The sequence below is a fragment of the Doryrhamphus excisus genome, linkage group LG13, assembly GCF_037039965.1.
Source record: "Doryrhamphus excisus strain RoL-2023G ecotype Guam linkage group LG13, RoL_Dexc_Guam_v1.1, whole genome shotgun sequence".
In the NCBI taxonomy this organism is placed as follows: domain Eukaryota; kingdom Metazoa; phylum Chordata; class Actinopteri; order Syngnathiformes; family Syngnathidae; genus Doryrhamphus; species Doryrhamphus excisus.
Window position 1 is genome coordinate 8,111,703 of NC_136369.1, and position 20,068 is coordinate 8,131,770.

Consider the following 20,068-nt stretch of genomic DNA (forward strand, 5'->3'; position numbering starts at 1 on the left):
CTGTAATTGACTAGGATTCTGCAAGTCCCTGCAACGTCTCCCCGCTCAACCAGGCACATGTACATACAGGCCTGCTTGATGTTTGTTATTCATTCATTCATTTTCTACCGCTTTTCCTCACTAGGGTCGCGGGGGTGCTGGAGCCTATCCCAGTTGTCTTCGGGCGAGAGGCGGGGTACACCCTGGACTGGTCGCCAGCCAATCACAGGGCACATATAGACAAACAACCATTCACACTCACATTCATACCTATGGACAATTTGGAGTCGCCAATTAACCTAGCATGTTTTTGGAATGTGGGAGGAAACCGGAGTACCCGGAGAAAACCCACGCATGCACGGGGAGAACATGCAAACTCCACACAGAGATGGCCGAGGGATCAATCGAACCCTGGTCCTCCTAGCTGTGAGGTCTACGCGCTAACCACTCGACCGCCGTGCCGCCCATGTTTGTTATTGAACCCCTAAAATAATTCAGACATGGACGAATGTGATTTGGTCAGATGAGACCAAAAATTGTGCTTTTAGCAATTAACTCGACTCAATGCGTTTTGGGGGAAGAGGAGTGCTGAATATGACCCCAACACCACCATTACTACCGTCAAACATGGAGGTGGGAACGTTCTGCTTTGGGGTTGTTCCTCTGCTGAGATGGTACAATCTGTGTGAACTACAAGAAATGTCCGACCTTAGTGCTTGCCAACAAGAGTTTCTCCAGAAACTACTAAGTCACGTGATTCCCCTCAATCAAATACCAATTTGATTGCATTGCGTTAAAGGGTTACCCCTTTTTGTGTGTTTTTTTTTACAGTCTGCCTCTCTATGTTACAATAAACCTACCACAAAGGTTCTGGACTATTTGTAAAATGTCTGCAAATAAACAGCATAAACAAACAATCATAAGCCAGGCACTATTATCTTGGTAAAGTCAGAGTTCTTGTAATGGAACTCATTACATTGTAAATGTTCCTGAAGTATACATTCAATTATTCTATGCTGCATCATAGCAGCCGTAGAACATAAAGAAGCAGAGCGAGATGGTGATGACTCTGGGTGACTATGAGAAATGTCCTACCGGCATAGTGCTTCAGCGTCAAAGTGTCTGGAATGTCTATGGTCAATGACGACAAGGTCATGGTGCTTTTCGGTGAAGCATTCGAGGGCCGACTCGGGTGTCCGCGCCATGCTGCACCTGTAGTTGGCCTTCTCACAAGCCCAGCAGAAGCCATTACTCTGACCGTCCTCTTTGGCAAAAACTAAAAGTACCTGCAAGAGAAGAGATGACTCAGCACATCTAAAACATAGTGACGCATCTTGGGACACATTCCTGTAGCTTCAATGTAAGGCTATACTTTTAGCTACACTAATAGTAAACTAATACAGCATAAAATCAGCAAATTTTTTCTCCAATATTGTGTTCAATTCATTAGTAATTGCATAGTATGATGCGTTGTACACACTCCATCACTTTACAGCCATTAATATACATAATAACATTGTTTTTGAACCTAAATGAAAATGAAAACAGTCAAAATGAGTCTCAAAATTAAAGTTAAAAAAATATATAGATTATGGATTTCCAGCAAAACAATTGTCTATGAAAATGGAGAACATGTCTTCAACAACAAGTGGACCACAGGGCTATTGCAGTGTAAAAGTGTATTAATTTCCCAACATATCAATACTATTGTTGTTCAATGTCCAAGTATGTGCAGTTGCTGACCGAATGAAAACCTCTCATTTTTAATTTCTCTGTATTGATTATCTGATTGTATTCATGTACTGTATACACCATGTATCACATATCGCATCATGTGATGTGATCAAGTATCATGTGATCAAGACTGTACCATTCTGACCACATAGTGGAGGTGTCCAAGGCTGCTACTGAGCATATATTTTTACAAAAAATGTCTTTGCTTTGTGATAAATTTTGATTGAGAAACAGCTTATTGTGTGTAAATGAAAAAATGTACCGTAAATTCCGGACTATAAGCCGCTACTTTTTTCCCAAACTTTCAACCCTGCGGCTTATTCAGTGATGCGACCAATTTATGTAATTTTTCTAACGGCCGCCAGGGGCTCTCGAGTAGAAAAAGTAAGATTAAGACCGGTGGAATATATGCGTCGAGGAAGACTGCAACTTCTTGTCTTGTGCATAAATTAAATTAGCGTGAACATACCCTCATCATGGAAAATGCAAAAAGAAAGGCATATGACGCAGCTTTCAAGCTAAAAGCAATCGAGCTGTCCGATAAAGAAGGAAACAGAGCTGCTGCACGTAAACTTGGCATAAACGAATCGATGGAAACGGCAGCGGGAAGAACTGGAGCAATGTAAAAAGATGAAAAAGTTATATTATATATATTATATAAAAGTTATATTATTAAAACTTTGAAAACTCTCTCTGTGTACCGTCTTTCTTTGTAAATATGTTTACATGTTTTAATGTGGGCACATACGGCTTATATACAGGTGCGGCTTGTGTATGTACAAAATCGATTTTCCTCTAAAAATGTAGTGGGTGAGGCTTATAATCAGGTGCACTCTATAGTCCGGAAATTACGGTAAATGACGTGTGTGTTTAACAGAAGATCTCTACTTACCACACATAAATAAAATGACCCACAATCCAAAAAGAGCTGAAGTGAGCGCTAGTTTTGAATGCTAGGACTGTCAGCATCAACAGACTTATTGGCTCATAATGGCTCAAAAAAAAAAAAAAAAAAACCCCAAAGTGTGGACGTATTTTGAGGTTACTGATGATTGCAGGAAGTAACTTGTGTCAGCGGCTTCTTACTGTACATATCACATGACAACAACAGCGTATTATTTAAAACAGGTATATAGCATATAGCATACATTTCAAATAAAACAGAATACCAAGCCTGTAGTGGAACATACGTGTTCTCTTTTCACATTCAACCCCGTGTAATAGAAGCAGTTGACTGAGGGAACTAAAGATCTATTTTTGTGGTATCTTGTGACCCAACTGTGACCTCTTGCAGGTATGCCCTAAGTGAGTGGGCACGGCTGGTGTGGAAGTGTGTGTCACAGGTTTGATTGCCTGCTGCCATAATGTATGACACAATTAGTCAAGGTGCTCATGACTGCCTGCGACCCCTCCCTCTCGTCAGCCAATCCCAAGGCGGTAAGCGCCGCCGCTGGCGTCAAACCCGTCATTGAGAGCACGCTCGGCCTCTGCCAGCAGACTTCCATGGAACCTCTTGTTGCGTAAATACTGGACCAGCGATTTAGGCCTGCCTCCAAGAGCCGCACTGCACTAAGAGTGGATTCATGAGTCACCCTCTCAAACAAAACGTCACATCCAACTGAAAGCAGACAAAGGCAAAGTTTTGTTTCCGCACTCTTGATTATATATCATATTAAATCAAGTTAGGCCGCCAAGATCTGACTTTATTGCAAAAACATTTAATTGCACTAAGTCAGATGCTGTGACAATTGTTTGATGTATTGGAACAATATTTTGGGGTTGAATTCCCAAAACAGGGTCTCAAACTTAAGGCAGGCCACTTTAAACCTGAGAGGGGTGTTACTAATGCAAACCATGTTCAGGAATTGAACATGTTCATTACATGTAGCAGGAAGTGTCCTGTTCGTACAGTACATACATCATCGCTGACTTGTCCGGTGCACACATGGACTTAGAGCAGAATTCCACATTGGGATGTTTGTAGAAAAGTCAACATTCCAGTTGCAGCAGGGCAACAAAAGCTAAGATAAGGCCCCCCCCCCCTCCCTCTCCCGATGCGCTCTTGGAGTGGACACACTCATTCACAATACATGAACCAGAGCTAAAATGTCTAACATCAGTATATAAGCAACAGTATAACAACAGTAAAACTTAAAGTGAAACGGAGATGTAATTGAAGTAAGCAAAACAAAGAAAAAATGGGAAAAATATATAAAAGGTGAAAACACAAAGCCAGGGCCAGATCGTGTGAGCCTCGAGAGAAGGAGGAGCAGAGATCAGCTGGGAGTGACAAAAACAGGAAGGGGTTATCTCTCCCTGGTTTTCCTACTGGAGCGCATCAGACAGTAAAAACCTGCTCTGTGCACTTCCACTTGAAATTACAGGCCGTGTAATTCATTATTTTCCTTCCAGTTAAAGTGGCTTTAGAGCATAGAAATAGTTATACTAAGTTTAGCATCTGGTTTAGTTTTATTTGAATCAAAATGTAATTGTATTACCTTAACTCTGGCGTATCATGACACTTAATTATACAGCGTGAAGGCTAAAGTCCACCACAGACTATTCTGGGATGCTCCACTTGGTTCAAATTTGCCAATGAGTTGTCATAATAAATTTATTTGTATTCATTCCAGAGTCTGTTGTCATCATAAAATCTGTAAGAACTATACAAGCAATGTTTTCAGTAACACTAACACAAAAGTCATTATAAATGTAAAAATACGTTATTTGCACAAAACAAATTCATAAAAATTAATAATTATTCATTCATTCATTTTCTACCACTTTTTCCTCAGGAGGGTTGCGGGGTGCTGGAGCCTATCCCAGCTGTCTTGGGGCGAGAGGCAGGGTACACCCTGGACTGGTGGCCAGCCAATCACAGGGCACATATAGACAAACAACCATTCACACTCACATTCATACCTATGGACAATTTGGAGTCACCAATTAACCTAGCATGTTTTTGGAATGTGGGAGGAAACCGGAGTACCCGGAGAAAACCCACGCATGCACGGGGAGAACATGCAAACTCCACACAGAGATGGCCGAGGGTGGAATTGAACCCTGGTCTCCAAGCTGTGAGGTCTGCGCGCTAACCACTAGACCGCCATGCCGCCCATTAATAATTATATTACTGTAAATATTTTATTACAATACTGGAACTTTTCATTAGAAATCCCACAGTTTTTGAAATCTGTGATTTGTCCTACTTTTTTTTGACAGTCAATGAACACACCATCACCATCGCCACTGTTATGCCAAGGTAGCACTGTATATGACAATAAAAAAATACCTGCACTGCTCCAGTCACTGGCAGGCCATGTAATCCGTGATAAGTCAAACACAGCAACAGTAGATCCAAATAACTTTGGTCTTGCTACAAGAGCCATCTGCCAAGTCTTTGAAGCTAACTTTACCAATGAAAATATTCTTTTCTTTCTCCATTTCCCATCAATTTTTTTCAGCTTGTGGCTACAGAGTTACCGTGCTTTAATAAACTACGGTGTGGGCCGAGGGTCAAATAGTGCACGTTAATTGCACGTCCAAAAAATGACCGCCGTTTAAAGGAAAATTCTGTTAACGCGTTAACTTTGACAGACAGTTTTCGCGGGAACCATAAAATTTAAAGAAATACAGCTGAATAGGTGCAGATTATGGAAGAACCATAAAACATTGCGTTCTGGTTATTGTGTGTAGCTGCTTTATAGGAGTCCACAACTCAATACAAATGGCTGAAAAGTATAATAGGTCCCCTTTAAGCAGTAAAATACTGTTGAACATTCATAGGAATATGCATATGCACCGCTAATTTTGGATCTCTCTCTAATGTCCACAGTCCTCATCTTGGCTACACGACGCTCTCTAGCCTGTGTAGCCTTATTGTCAACTTATTGTTGAGTTATCTATACTGTACTGAGCAGCCAGGACAGACAGATGGTACTAATTTAATTGACTCCAACCTTATGCTGTCAGATATGCAGTCAGGGTTCAGAACTTGCCGGGGATGCATCACTGCCACCCTCAAGGTCATTGACGACATCATCACCACCGTAGACACTAAACAAGTCTGCAGAGTTGCTTTCTTAGATCTGGCCTACAATTTACAAAGCGTTGGACTGTTCACCCATTATTAGGGAACTTGAGCTACGATTAGACAGGTTAGTTTTACCCTACTGATAATTTGTCTTCTTACATCGAGTTTCTAGCATTGGACCAACATGTTCAGCGAGTGAAGGAAAAAAAAAAAATAATAAATAAAAAAAAAAGTGGGAAAATCACTTCACATCTCTCCTACAATTAAAAAATAAATATAAAATATAAAAATAATAAAATATAAAATAAAATATATAATAATAATATTATAATAATAAAAATAAAATAATGAAAAAAAATAATAAAAAAATAATAAAAATGTAAAGTAACCTCTCCTCCCTCTTTGCCACTTGTGCCGGTGGGAGGGATTGAGGCGTGGCTGCGCCGCACTGCGCCACTCACAAAAATTGCCAAGTGTGCTGCCCACACCCAGTTGCCGCGGAGAGGGGCAGGTGCATCGCTCCTGTACCAGGTCTACAAAAACAGAGCCCATGGTGGTGGTGGTGTTTATTATTTTGTTTGAAAGGGTATGACCATTTTTGACATAGTTTCAAGGGAAAGAGAGGACAGCACTTTTAATAAAGCCAAGAATACTACTTGCTTGAAACACTTGTCATTTGTCATACATCAGTAACACATACCAGAAGCACAAACAGAACACCATGCTGAATAAAGAAGCATTCAACATTCCAGAATGTGATAAAGACCAAACTATGTTCCCTTTTTCCATAACATGCACTGTTCATTATAGTATGCTCTTGGTCATAAATATTTGACCTTGTTGCCTTGAGACACCAAGACTGCATTTCACACAATACACCCATTAATAGCAATCACGCACCCTTTCTTTCAATGTAAGCACAGTTCTAACAGCAAATAAAGTGACAAGCACCTTTAAATACTGTAAATTCACTTTTCACTCCTAAACAATGTGACATTGAAGCCCTTCCGTTGATCTGGCATTTCATGCATTCAATCAATGTGTCAATCATCTGGATATTTCACACTGTTTTAACATACCTGAAGTGGGTCTTTAAATAACTTCATTGGTCCAAATTGCACCTCTGTTAATGCGGTCTGAAAGATAACAAGAACATAATCGTTAGAAAAAGAACTCGGACAGAGCCTGTTGATGATACATGTGTAAATATCTGTAAATAACTGTAAAACAACTTTAATTACTTTTGTCATTTCTGTAACCATTGTGGGGGGTTCTTTCTTTCACAGAAGGGTACCAACAATTTTATCATACATACTATGCACTAAAAAGCAACATGATATAGAATATTCACTATAACACATATGGTATTGTATTGTCATAATAAAATGGTTGCTGAAATGTGAAGGGTGTACTCACTTATGCACGATAGCGTTGACAGATTTATATTAATTACACCAAACCTGCATCTTTTCTGTCTGCAACTAATTTTACTTCCTTTCCGCTAAATGGAACCCAGCTCAGAGGTTTGTAACCATAGCAACCAAGCCCCTTGTGGATGGCGATCCCACTAGAATCCCTCTTCTCTGTAAACAGTCTACATATGTGGAGCAGAATGGAGGGAGGAATTTGGGAGCACGCTGGGTAGCGGTAAATCACTTCTGCGATTCTGCGAGCTTTTTGCAGGCTCAATGACACAACAAAGGGGGAGCAAATGTGATTAGCCCTTGGTTGTAGCACAACTGACGTCACCGTGACACTAGGCTGTTTGTCGGCACAGCCGCAAACAAGTAGCATGACGCTGTGTGATCAAAGTGATCCTCTGTGATCATCTGATCGCTCACAGACACGAGGCTCCGGGTCACATGTTCAACTCCTATTGGAAAGCAATGCATGTGCATATACAAATTGTCTTGTTTTTTTTGCTTGAAATTGGGTCACTATAGTGAAAATGTTCTTTTTATATCATCAAATGTTGCCCGTCTGAAAGTGTTGACAGTCTTGAATTCACCGCATCCTGCATGGGAAGTTGTTGACATTGAAACAATGGAAGTAATGAAAGTAGTTAAGATAATTTAATTGTACATTTCCTGGACATTAAATCTCACTAATCCAATACAATATAGCATTAACGCTTAATGCAGCACACAAACACACAACAGGAGATACACCCAATGCCTTTATTAACATTAAAGTACTTTTAATTTTTATATAGCAGTATGTGTATAATTGTGATTGTAGAGTTGCACTACAGCATACAGTTAGAGTTGACTATAGAATGATATCATTGAAGTACTCTAGTTTTAGACAATGGTTGCACTGTTACTTGAATTTTGCACATACAGGTTGCTTGACAACGTTATCAAGTTTGCTGCTGCTTGCACACTGGAGTGGCGTACACACACACAAACACATAGACAAACACACACTCCCCTTGATTGACACAAGCTTGAGCCAGTTAACTGTTAACGCATAGTCTGACACACTGAGGAAAGACTAACACCTCTCTGTAGGCGGGATTCAAGGGTAGCATATCAGAATAAAAATTCAGAGAGTTTCAGCACTTCCCGTTTCTTGTTTCAAGAGCGGAGGTCCAGCGTTCTGGGACATTTTAAAAATTGTTTTTAAAATTAAATACAAGAAAATCTTCTCAATACAGTATGATTAAATACTTCATTCATTTTGTACCGCTTATCCTCACGAGGGTGGCGGGGGTGCTGGAGCCTATCCCAGCTGTCTTCGGGTGAGAGGCGGGGTACACCCTGGACTGGTCACCAGCCAATCACAGGGCACATATAGACAAACAACCATTCACACTCACATTCATACCTATGGACAATTTGGAGTCACCAATTAACCTAGCATGTTTTTGGAATGTGGGAGGAAACCGGAGTACCCGGAGTAAAACCCACACATGCACTGGAGGAACGTGCAAACTCCACACAGAGATGGCAGAGGGTGGAATCGAACTCGGGTCTCCTAGCTGTACCTAGCTATACTTATGCTCAATAAATAGTGTCAACCAAAATGGAGCAATTGTCGCATTTCAAAAAGGTCTAAATGAGGTCTGCTAAATCCAGGTTAGTGACATGAATGAATGTAACTCATTTAAAACATTAATATATTAATTATTTGCAAAGTACAGTGGGGTTCCTTTCCACTTTCTGGTTCAAATTTTCCATATTCACTCTGTCACTGTTTTTTTATTATTAATAAATCTCACTGTTTTGTGGTTGAGTACAACTTACTTTTAGTCAAAAATATGCATATTTTTTGGCCCAATTAAGCATTGTCAAGCATAAAAATAGCTACATTAAATACAAACATAAGGCATTCAAAGACGCTGTGAAAGATATGTTTTGTTTTTCTTAGAAAGGACGTAGACGGGAAGAGTTCTGGTTCTTTCCTGACTATACTTCATGAACACAATCATGAATGAACACAAAGACAGCTTGCTGATTCAAACTTGAATTTGATGTTATTTCACACTTATATGAGAGAGCAAACTGTTGCACAAACACAGCAAGATCTAAGAGGCTTGCAAACATTGATTGGATGTACAATCGCAGTACGACAGCCTTAACGATAAACTCATGGAGCGCCATCATGAGGAAAATAAATCAGTATGCAATAATATCAAGGTTCTAGCGGGTCATATGAAGCCACTGTCGGAAGACAGTGCCGCCTTGTGCGCCACTCAGATCGATTAGTGTCAACTTTGTTTAGTGACCTTACAAAGCCAACAAAGAGGTCTTAAGAAGCCCACAGCCTTGAATGGGTGCCATGGGGTGCCGTTGTTTTTGGGTGAAGATTCACTCTAGAGCAGGGGTCTCAAACTCAATTTACTTGGGGGCCACTGGAGCTCGGGTCTGGGTGAGACTGGGCCGCATCAGGTTTTCCAAAAAAACCCCCAAAAAAACGCATTTATTAAAATCAAAAACATTTTAAAAACTTTGCTTTGGTTCAAATTTTCTACAAGAAAAGCTCTGATAAAACATTCCACTGTTCTCAAATATCTTACTTTTTATTTTTCTACACAAAATAAGATAAAAAATAAATAAACAAATCAAGAATAAAGAAAATCAATCAGTAATAAATAAATATAATAATAATAATAAAACGGCAAATAATAAAAACTTAAGAAACCACATATAATTGGTGGGTAGACAAATTATTTTTTTCAGATTAAAATGAACAAAGCATTATTAGAGCCCTGTAGACATGACAAAACACGACTATAGTCACATTTATACTCTTTTTATTTACAACATATTGCGCAACTGCAGGGTCTTGAGACACATGCTAACTCGCAAACTAGAGAGCTAACGACCTAAACGGTAGCCTTCAAGTTATTTCCTTTAAACTTAAATAGCCAAAAACATACCACTTCCACACGGATAGGGAGGATAACTATTAACAGTTATTTAACCTTTAACATGAACATTAATCAATCGTAATAATTTTTTCTGGGTACATGATACCATACAGCATCCATATCAAACTTGCACGGGCCGCACTAACATTAAACTTTCATATCAAGGCGGGGGCCTCAAACTAGTGTCCTGCATGCCACATTTGGCCCGCGGGCCGCGTCTTTGAGACCCCTGCTCTAGAGCAAATGGAAAACGCGTGATTCATTCTAAGTCATCGTCTGTGTGTAAATGTTATGAATATTGGTAGTGGAACTTAACCAAATGTTTGAGCATTTGTGCGAATCGATAATGGAATCGTATACAAAAAGATTCAAAAGGAACTAAAAAACAGTGAGAACTGGATCTCAACAAGTAAAAGATCACTATGTACAAAATGAGTTATTACACTTGAGTGAGTTACTAAAGCATCACAACTTCCATGTTTTATCTTTTGGACCGTTCACATGTTGGACAAGAACATATAACCCAAGACCACTTTGCGGTGCTAACTGAGTTTATAAAGTCTGGAAAAAAGGGTCATACTCCCCCTGTTGTCACATTTGATTTTGATGATATTACTCATGTGTGTCAAAGCAAATAGCGCGGCCATCAGTGTTATAAATTATGACTAAATGTTCAATTCAGCCATTCATTTTCTTGGCGATGTGAAACAGAATGTTCTTTCTTATACATGTGACCGCTAAGTAAATGTCCCTGATGGGAGACAAACTCTCCCTCTTTCTCTCTCTCATACATACATACATCGTCACAAAATCCTGTTTTCACTCTGATGCCGATTGTTAGTGAATTAGCTGAGGTTGAGGCCTTGACGTAAGGAGTTTTGACCACAAGCAGAGTGAACATGTTCCTTCTCCGACCAAGCAGACTTCCCTCCCAAAGCGACACGGTCAAAACCATTGCAACACACACACACACACAAATGCAGCATGTAGAGCACACTCTGTAATGAATCAACCGAATATTTGTACGCCGTAAACATCATAGCGGCACTGAGGCAAATAAGGCATAGGAAGCGAGTGAGTATGTAGGCCAGCGGGCGGGCAGTCTAAACATGGTATGTGCCAACCACCTCCATGCTCATTCTTCCTGCTATATGTGCCCTTGCAGAGCTCCAGACTCATTATTTTCTTAAAATTGTAATAGTGTAAGCAGAAATACTCAAACAACAAATGACAACTGTCTTCTCTAGCCACGCTTTTTCATGTCCATAGCTTCTGGAATGCCTCATTGGCACCATCATATACACTATAACTCTTCTTCTTTGGTGTTTGTCTCCTTTCTTCCTCTTAAGGAGTTCATGTGGGTTGAGAAAGTAGCACATTTGCTATGCTGAAGTGTGGGGCACAGGTTTGTCAGCAACAAAAAAATATTTAATAATAAAATAAAAACTGCTAATTAACTGGTAAGGTTGCCAACATCCATCCGTTCTTTTTCTATGCCGCTTATCCTCCGGAGGGTCACGGGTATGCTGGAGCCTATCCCAGCTGTAATTTGGCAAGAATCAGGGAGTGGTCGCCAGCCAATCACAGTGCACATATAGACAAACAACCATTCACACTCACATTCATACCTATGGATAATTTGGAGTCTCCAATTAACCTAGCATGTTTTTGGAATGTGGGAGGAAACCGGAGTACCCGGAGAAAACCCACACATGCACGGGGAGAACATGCAAACTCCACACAGAGATGGCCGAGGGTGGAATTGAACCCTGGTCTCCTAGCTGTGAGGTCTGCGTGCTAACCACTCGACCACCGTGCCACCCGGGTTGTGTAGATGTATACATTTATTATCCACTATTATTATTATCCACACCAGAATAGTTGACAACCCAAGTGACTAATAAGATAATTGGGTCTACAGGTTGAGGGCTGCATGTGTGGTCCTGGCAGTGGGGAGCTGTGGTTCATTGAGAGTAACATGAATTCCACGCAAGGTGCTTAACATCCATATAGTGTTCCATGTTGGAAAAGTTTAACATATTCAAAGCGTTGACATCCTATCTTCATAGCATGAAGATGACTTTTTCTTTCTCCTATGACCACATCAGTGCTGCAAGTCCAGTGCAATCATCTTCTTCATGACTTCATGTCTCCCTCTACTTCTCACTGAATCCACTGACATAGTTCCCTCTGACCATACTATATCCTGCTCCCTGTGTATCCGGCCCTATGGATCTCCTCCTCTTTCTCATCCTCTCATCCTCATCTCGGGCTCATACATACACGCTACACCATACACGTTTGGACAGTGGCTTTCCACTAAAGTGAAAAACAGGAAATTGGATGACATTGTTCAGTGTGCCGACGTCAGCAGTGAGAGATAGAAAGCGTAAACAGCTTCCTCCGACTCAGAGCTGGGACCAGGATGCAGGGAATCTTGGGATGTGTTTGTGCGGGAAAATATACGGCTTTTTAACAACTATCCGATTCTACTGAAGCACTGGCATGGTCACACTTGGCCACGCCATCTGAAAACAAATACAAATCACCCTAGGATAGGGTCAGCAACTAATCTTCAACCTCCTTGTCGTGGCTCCCTTTGCATTTCTTCAACACCTGTGTAGGGAAAATGCACGTTTTTTCAAAGAAAAAGTTTTTTTTTTTTTTTTAATCTGACTTTTTGTGGCTGAGGTTTGTCTGGTGATTGGATGAGCACGAGGAAGGACAGGGGAGCCAGTGTTTGACCTGTTTTCCTCCCACGGTAAGCTAGCAATAAATATATACCCCCCAAAAACAAATAGTGTTTAACTCTACATGGACCCATTCCTATGTCTTTTTTGCCAACAATGCTGGCTTACTTGTATGCTTGATATGTGTTGACTTTTTATGTGTAACAGTGATTGAGCGTTAAGTAGAACAGCGTTAGCTAGAGAGCTAAAATGAACAGGCTATGAAGTCACTGTGCTGCACATTTCTTAAGGTGTCGTAAGCTCGTGAGGTTTAACCAATTCCCCCGCTTTATTTGGGCGTGAGGCGGGTTACACCCTGCAGGGCACATATAGACAAACAACCATTCACACTCATATTCATACCTATGGACAATTTGGAGTCGCCAATTAACCTAGCACAGGGGTCTCAAACACGCGGCCCGCGGGCCAAATGTGGCCCGCAGGACACCAGTTTGAGGCCCTCCGCCTTGATATGAAAGTTTAATGTTAGTGCGGCCCGCGCAAGTTTGATATGGATGCTGTATGGTATCATGTACTCAGAAAAAATTATTACGTTAATGTTCATGTTAAAGGTTAAGTAACTGTTAATAGTTATCCTCCCAATCCATGTGGAAGTGGTAAGTTTTTGGCTATTTAAGTTTAAAGGAAATAACTTGAAGGATACCGTTTAAGTCGCTAGCTCTATAGTTGGCGAGTTAGCATGTGTCTCAAGACCCTGCAGTTGCGCAATATGTTGTAAATAAAAAGAGTATAAATGTGACTATAGTCGTGTTTTGTCATGTCTACAGGGCTCTAATAATGCTTTGTTCATTTTAATCTGAAAAAAATAATTTGTCTACCCACCAACTATATGTGGTTTCTTAAGTTTTTATTATTTGCCGTTTTATTATTATTATATTTATTTATTTATTACTGGTTGATTTTCTTTATTCTTGATTAGTTTATTTATTTTTCATCTTATTTTGTGGTGAAAAATAAAAAGTAAGATATTTGAGAACAGTGGAATGTTTTATCATAGCTTTTCTTGTCGAAAATTGGAACCAAAGCGGAGTTTTAAAAAAAATTTGTTTTTAATAAATGCGTTGTTTTTTTTTTTGGAAAACCTGATGCAGCCCAGTCTCACCCAGACCCGAGCTCCAGTGGCCCCCAAGTAAATTGAGTGTGAGACCCCTGACCTAGCATGTTTTTGGAATGTGGGAGGAAACGGAATTACCTGGGAGAACATGCAAACTCCACACAGAGATGCCCAAGCAGAGATTTGAACGATTTTCCCGACTGTGTGGCCAATATGCTAACCACTCCCCCACCGTGCGGCCCGTCCCCTGCCGTAGTAAAACATAATTCCATGCAGCGCTAATAACACATGAACAAGTGCTGCGTTAATATTAGTCTCTCACCTAGTGATGGGATGTCACAAGTGTGTACTCTTGTTGAAAAGTGTGAATCCAGTATGGATGAATCAATGTTCCTCATTAGGCCTGATTAGGAGGAACAATCGCAGCAACAGGTGTGGGACGTACACTATGTACCAGACAGACAAACAGACAGACGTCTCGCTCACACAGCGCAGAGACAAGTGACCAACTAAATGGCACGGTGTGGCACACCAGCTTCGCTACATGCTGAGCTACTCAGATAGCGGCGCATATAGCCCATGCTGTGTGCGTTAGCTCAAACTGAATTGCTCAGACTGCTCTGAAAGCTTCTATGACAATGGTCTTGAAAAACTACAGTCCAAATGGAAACTCTCATTTATTAATTCCTTCAATACCAAATACGTAGTTATATATTTTTTTATGAACCCGGATGCCCGATAACAACAATTTATTTACATGTCTTTTATGTTTTTTTGCACGTGAGGCTAAAAGAGGTGATGATGCAACTCCCCACTAATGCATTTCACTTCAGAGCAATTTCAAACCATAAAAACAGCCACTAGGTGCCAGAAGTGCATTGTGCAGAGATCATGTGAACAGAAAAAAACTCATATGACAGAAAGTAGGAAGTGGGTGAGCAGAAGGCTACGCATTATAGGGACATTTTAACGCATACATGTGCATATGCGCACAGTTCTATATGAATACAACAACCAATGTTTAAGCATCATCATTAAAATCACACTTTCATACAAACCAGAGAGTCTAACAGTGGGCAACCGCCTGCATATCACTAACACGGCGACCCTTAGTCCGCCAGGCAGAAGACTTTGGGTGAGTCATTGGCCTGACAGAGGGAAACTAGGCCACTATGGTTCAGTTAGTCCTTGAATATCCTTGTTTTTGCCTCTGTATTTCTACATCTTCCTCACTGAACAAGACTGTTTGAATTCAGTACAGTGAAAGGGCTAACAACACACAGCAAGAATTATAATGAAGTTCAATGTCAAAGCGTAAAAATCACTTAGATTTTACATAAGGGTGACCAATATTTTTAGCTGTTTTGGACGTTTTCTTGTCTTCCCAGTATGGTAACATCTAATCAGTGATGCGAAAGAGTGCAGACACATGTTTACATATGCATTGGTTGTATTTTGGGGAAAGCTTCCAGAGTGGGCCGTGACCTTTATTCTGTGTGTGGTGACATCTCACTGACCTCACCAGATAGCAGCCAAACAGAAACATACATAAATAGAGTATAAACACACATTCAACAGACTGAACTTGGCTTGGCATTCACTTCTGAATGACGCCAGTCGCGTTAAAATGAAGTCTGTAGAAAAGGGTTGGTAACTTATCCTATTGTCACCCGTTGCACATGCATCACTTTAAATGATATATAAAACACATCTGAACCAGTCATGATGTGCTATAAATATCACTATATTGACACTTACTATGGTACCCATTATGTCATTGGATGGTCATATCACTTCGTACTGAAGTACGAGGTGCATTATTTAAAAAAAAAAAACAAAAAAACCTTAAACTGTATTATGGAAAGCAGGAAGTGCACAAATGTAACAGTTACTGATTGTAAAAGTACCAGATGGAGGGGTAGGATTTAATAAGCTTTGCTTCTTCCTACTCCTTTTGGACATGTGGAACTGTGAACTGATGATGTGATGCATTCAATTGTAATCTGATGCATGTTTACCAAATATCACATAGACAAAGACCAAATAAACAAAACTCACGATACATGCACCCCCCGGGGATTCACCTCATTTTTCCCACGTGAAACAATACATTGCGTGCATAAATCTAACTGCTACTTTTGATATTGTTTTCTGGTATTAAAAAGTGAAAGCCTCATTGGGACTCAAACACTGACCTGTCAGTGTGTCAGAACGTGTGATGTAAGAAAAATGTGTGATAAATAAACAGGTAGTCTTAACTTCAAGATAAAACTACCATGAGCATGTTTCATTATTAACCCATGAAGTGCCAGAGTTTATATTACTATTTCAAAAGGTTGGAGATTGAAAATGTTAATATAGAATTATGTATAATGTATAGAATTATTGCATTCTGTAAATCAGAAAATCATCTTTTGTTATGAGAATAAAAGTACTCAATGTGTATTATGAAGTAACCAGTCTTAGGCTGTGATCACACTGAATCCGTTACGGTTCCGTTGCACCCGCCCGAAGCATTCTGCAGGCTCACACTAGCTCCGTGCGGTGGAGCTCTGTCTCTGGTGGCCGTACGGCATAACGGAAAGAATCTGTTTGGGGTCTACCCCTTTTTTTCCCAGACACCGCAGAGACTGGAGCACCCTGTTATGGGTTACCGCAGCTGGAGCAGCGTTCTCCGTTGCGTCTACCGTAGTCAGTGTGAGTGGCACTTTGCGGCAAGCTGGATCGGGACCAGACCCACGACGGATTCAGTCTGAGCCCATGGTCAGAAATGGGGGAAGAGCTGAAAATAATTTCATATTAATGCCTGCTACAACTATGGCTCATTTGTTTAGACTAATATAATAACTGAGTTGTCATGTAGCTATATAAGAACTTAAGGGATTTTTAAACTATTAGCCCTGAAATTGAACTACAATCTTTTTTGTTTTTATTGGGGAAATTTTTAAGGGACCCACTCAATTCAACAACAGTGGGACTCGGGGACTCACTAACCTTTGAAAACCTACACCATGACTGCAAGAATACTAAAAAAGTATTCTGCATTGGATGTGAGGGTAATCTTAGCAGTGTGACTGCCTAGTGTATACATTGACATTAAAGTCTTCCTTCGGCTTGTGACACTGCTTATAAGCCAGCCTGCTCTAGTGGCGCCAGCGTATATGCGAGCCGTGCGTCATTATGCAAAGGAGAGCGAATGAGGCCTAGCAGAGCAGCTGAGTGACGTGGCGGTGAGAGACTGTGCCGAGAGCGCTGGCCTACAGGGACATGGGAGAAAGAGCCGCACCAACATTCCATAAGCATGGGCAGCGTAGATGGAAGCAAACTGGCATGTCATTTTGGGGGCTTTCAAACAACTGATCATCATGTATTCAAGAGGGCACATGCATTACTGAAAAGCATTTATATCAGGGGTCTCAAACACGCGGCCCGTGGGCCATATGTGGCCCGCAGGACACTAGTTTGAGGCCCCCGCCTTGATATGAAAGTTTAATGTTAGTGCGGCCCGCGCAAGTTTGATGTGGATGCTGTATGGTATCATGTACCCAGAAAAAATTATTACGTTTGATTAATGTTCATGTTAAAGGTTAAATAACTTAATAGTTATCCTCCCTATCCGTGTGGAAGTGGTAAGTTTTTGGCTATTTAAGTTAAAAGGAAATAACTTGAAGGCTACCGTTTAGGTCGCTGGCTCTCTAGTTTGCGAGTTAGCATGTGTCTCAAGACCCTGCAGTTGCGCAATAAGTTAAATAAAAAAAGTATAAATGTGACTATAGTTGTGTTTTGTCATGTCTACAGGGCTCTAATAATGCTTTGTTCATTTTAATCTGAAAAAAATAATTTGTCTACCCACCAACTATATGTGGTTTCTTAAGTTTTTATTATTTGCCGTTTTATTATTATTATTATATTATTTATTCATTACTGATTGATTGATTTTCTTTATTCTTGATTTGTTTATTTATTTTTCATCTTATTTTGTGGTGAAAAATAAAAAGTAAGATATTTGAGAACAGTGGAATGTTTTATCAGAGCTTTTCTTGTACAAAATTGGAACCAAAGCAAAGTTTTTTTAATTTTTTAGTTTTTAATAAATGCGTTTTTCTTGTTTTTTGGAAAACCTGATGCGGCCCAGTCTCACCCAGACCCGAGCTCCAGTGGCCCCCAAGTAAATTGAGTTTGAGACCCCTGATTTATATGGACCCTGTCTTAATTTTAGGGTTGCATTACAAATGCCGGCTTCAACTCCACAATCAACTTCTGCTGACATTCTCCATGTCCTGGTTTGTGGTGATGTGTAGCCTAGCAACAAGGAGTGGCAAAGCCAAAGCCTAATTAAATCAGCTGACCAGTTTTTGGGAATATCTCACAAACCAATACAAAAATGCATGAAAATTGTTCTTCAATTACTACATTGTTTAAAAGTTTTCCATCAATGTTCTAAAAAGTACAATGTACACGGAGTGGAATTTGTATAACTTGGGAAACAAAGTGTTCCCTGATCCTCTTCTGTAATGTTATGATATGGGCTGTATTGAGAATACACTCCATTCAACTTTTAATAACAGCAAAAAAAATTGCAATAATTTATATTTTGCACTGTTGGATCTTTAGAAGGTTCTACATAGAGCTTAAAAATGTAAAAAGAAATGGGAGTGCGACAAAAAATGTAAGCAATTTATTGCAAGCAACTATTAAAGTGAAATAGACTGTTCATCAACTGGTCCAAAAAGCTAAAAAAAAAAAAGAAGAAATAAAACCCCCTTAAAAAAGAAATATTTTTTTCAAGAAAGGACTCTGTAATGAGTTGCTACGCCAGTCTTAATTCACCTCAAAAATTGGTTTGCTTGATGCCAGTGTGTAACAGTGTGTCCATTTTTGTTAACTTCTTGCCATTCATCCCCAAATGTTCTGATTTAGCTCAGGGAAACACCCAGGATGGTCCAAAAGAGTGACGTTATTCCTCTTGAAGTCCTTTATCAGGCAAGCGTTGCAGAGTTAATCCCAGTCATTACCGCACAGATGAGGTCATGAGGGATTCCCCCTGCAACATCTCCACATTGCTAACTGCCATTTTACGCCCCTGCACAATCTGAATTTTCAGTGTTTCACCGACGGGGAAAAGCACCCCACATCATAATGGCAGCTCCTAGACTTTGCCTTGTGGAAAACATCTCAGGTGGGATCTCCTTGTCATACCATACTGTTGGAAAACATGTCCCATATGTGGGGCTCTCATGAAGATGTTTTTTATTCTTAAAACCCTTCTCTCACAGATGCTGTCTGATTTTTTGGACTGCACTCTACACCAGCAACGACCTTCACTTGGGCAGAGGATCGTTCCGTTTCTTGACAGCCTCTGGCCCAAAATGACCCAATGGCCCAAAAAAACTTCTGATCACCCGACGAACAGCCAATTTCAGTTTAATGGTTGTTTGCAATAAATTGCTTACTTACTCCCATTGATTTTTTTTATTTATTTTGAAGTTCAACTTGGAAATTGGGCGGCACGCAGTAGCGGTTAGCACGCAGACCTCACGGCTAGGAGACCAGGGTTCAATTCCACCCTTGGCCATCTCTGTGTGGAGTTTGCATGTGCGTGGGTTTTCTCCGGGTACTCCGGTTTCCTCCCACATTCCAAAAACATGCTAGGTTAATTGGCGACTCCAAATTGTCCATAGGTATGAATGTGAGTGTGAATGGTTGTTTGTCTATATGTGCCCTGTGATTGGCTGGCGACCAGTCAAGGGTGTACCCCGTTTCTCGCCCGAAGACAGCTGGGATAGGCTCCAGCACCCCCGCGACCCTCGTGAGGAAAAAGCAGTAGAAATGAACTTGGAAATTTTTAAGATCCCAAATTGCAAAAACTGGTCTTAAAATATTGATCAGCAGTCTATCCTGAAAAAACAAAAAGTAAAAGCTGCAAATGGTGTCGCAGTCTAGACATACCTGCTTGAAATGTCATATGCTCGGACCGACCACCACGTTATGTGTGGCCAACTAAACAATGAGTCAGGAGACAGATGCTCGAGCAGCCCAACACTTTCTCTAATGTTCACCTTCAAGATATTTCTGTCCTTATCCAGATTACTGGGAAATCCCGTAAGACCTGGACAATCCTAAGCCATGCAGGGCTAGGTAGCAGC

General features: G+C 40.5%; 1 protein-coding gene across 2 annotated transcripts in view; it reads right to left on the reverse strand.

Moving 5' to 3' along the window:
• The window catches only part of pde8a (phosphodiesterase 8A), a 58,092-nt gene that overhangs the window by 24,344 nt on the left and 13,680 nt on the right, over positions 1–20,068 (reverse strand). For both annotated transcript variants that reach the window (XM_058089495.2, XM_078795776.1), the window contains exons 2-3: positions 6,826–6,882; positions 1,075–1,265 (exon numbers count right to left, since the gene is read on the reverse strand). In XM_058089495.2, the coding sequence (XP_057945478.1) occupies positions 1,075–1,265; positions 6,826–6,882 (248 nt within the window). The remainder of the gene's footprint in view (positions 1–1,074; positions 1,266–6,825; positions 6,883–20,068) is intronic.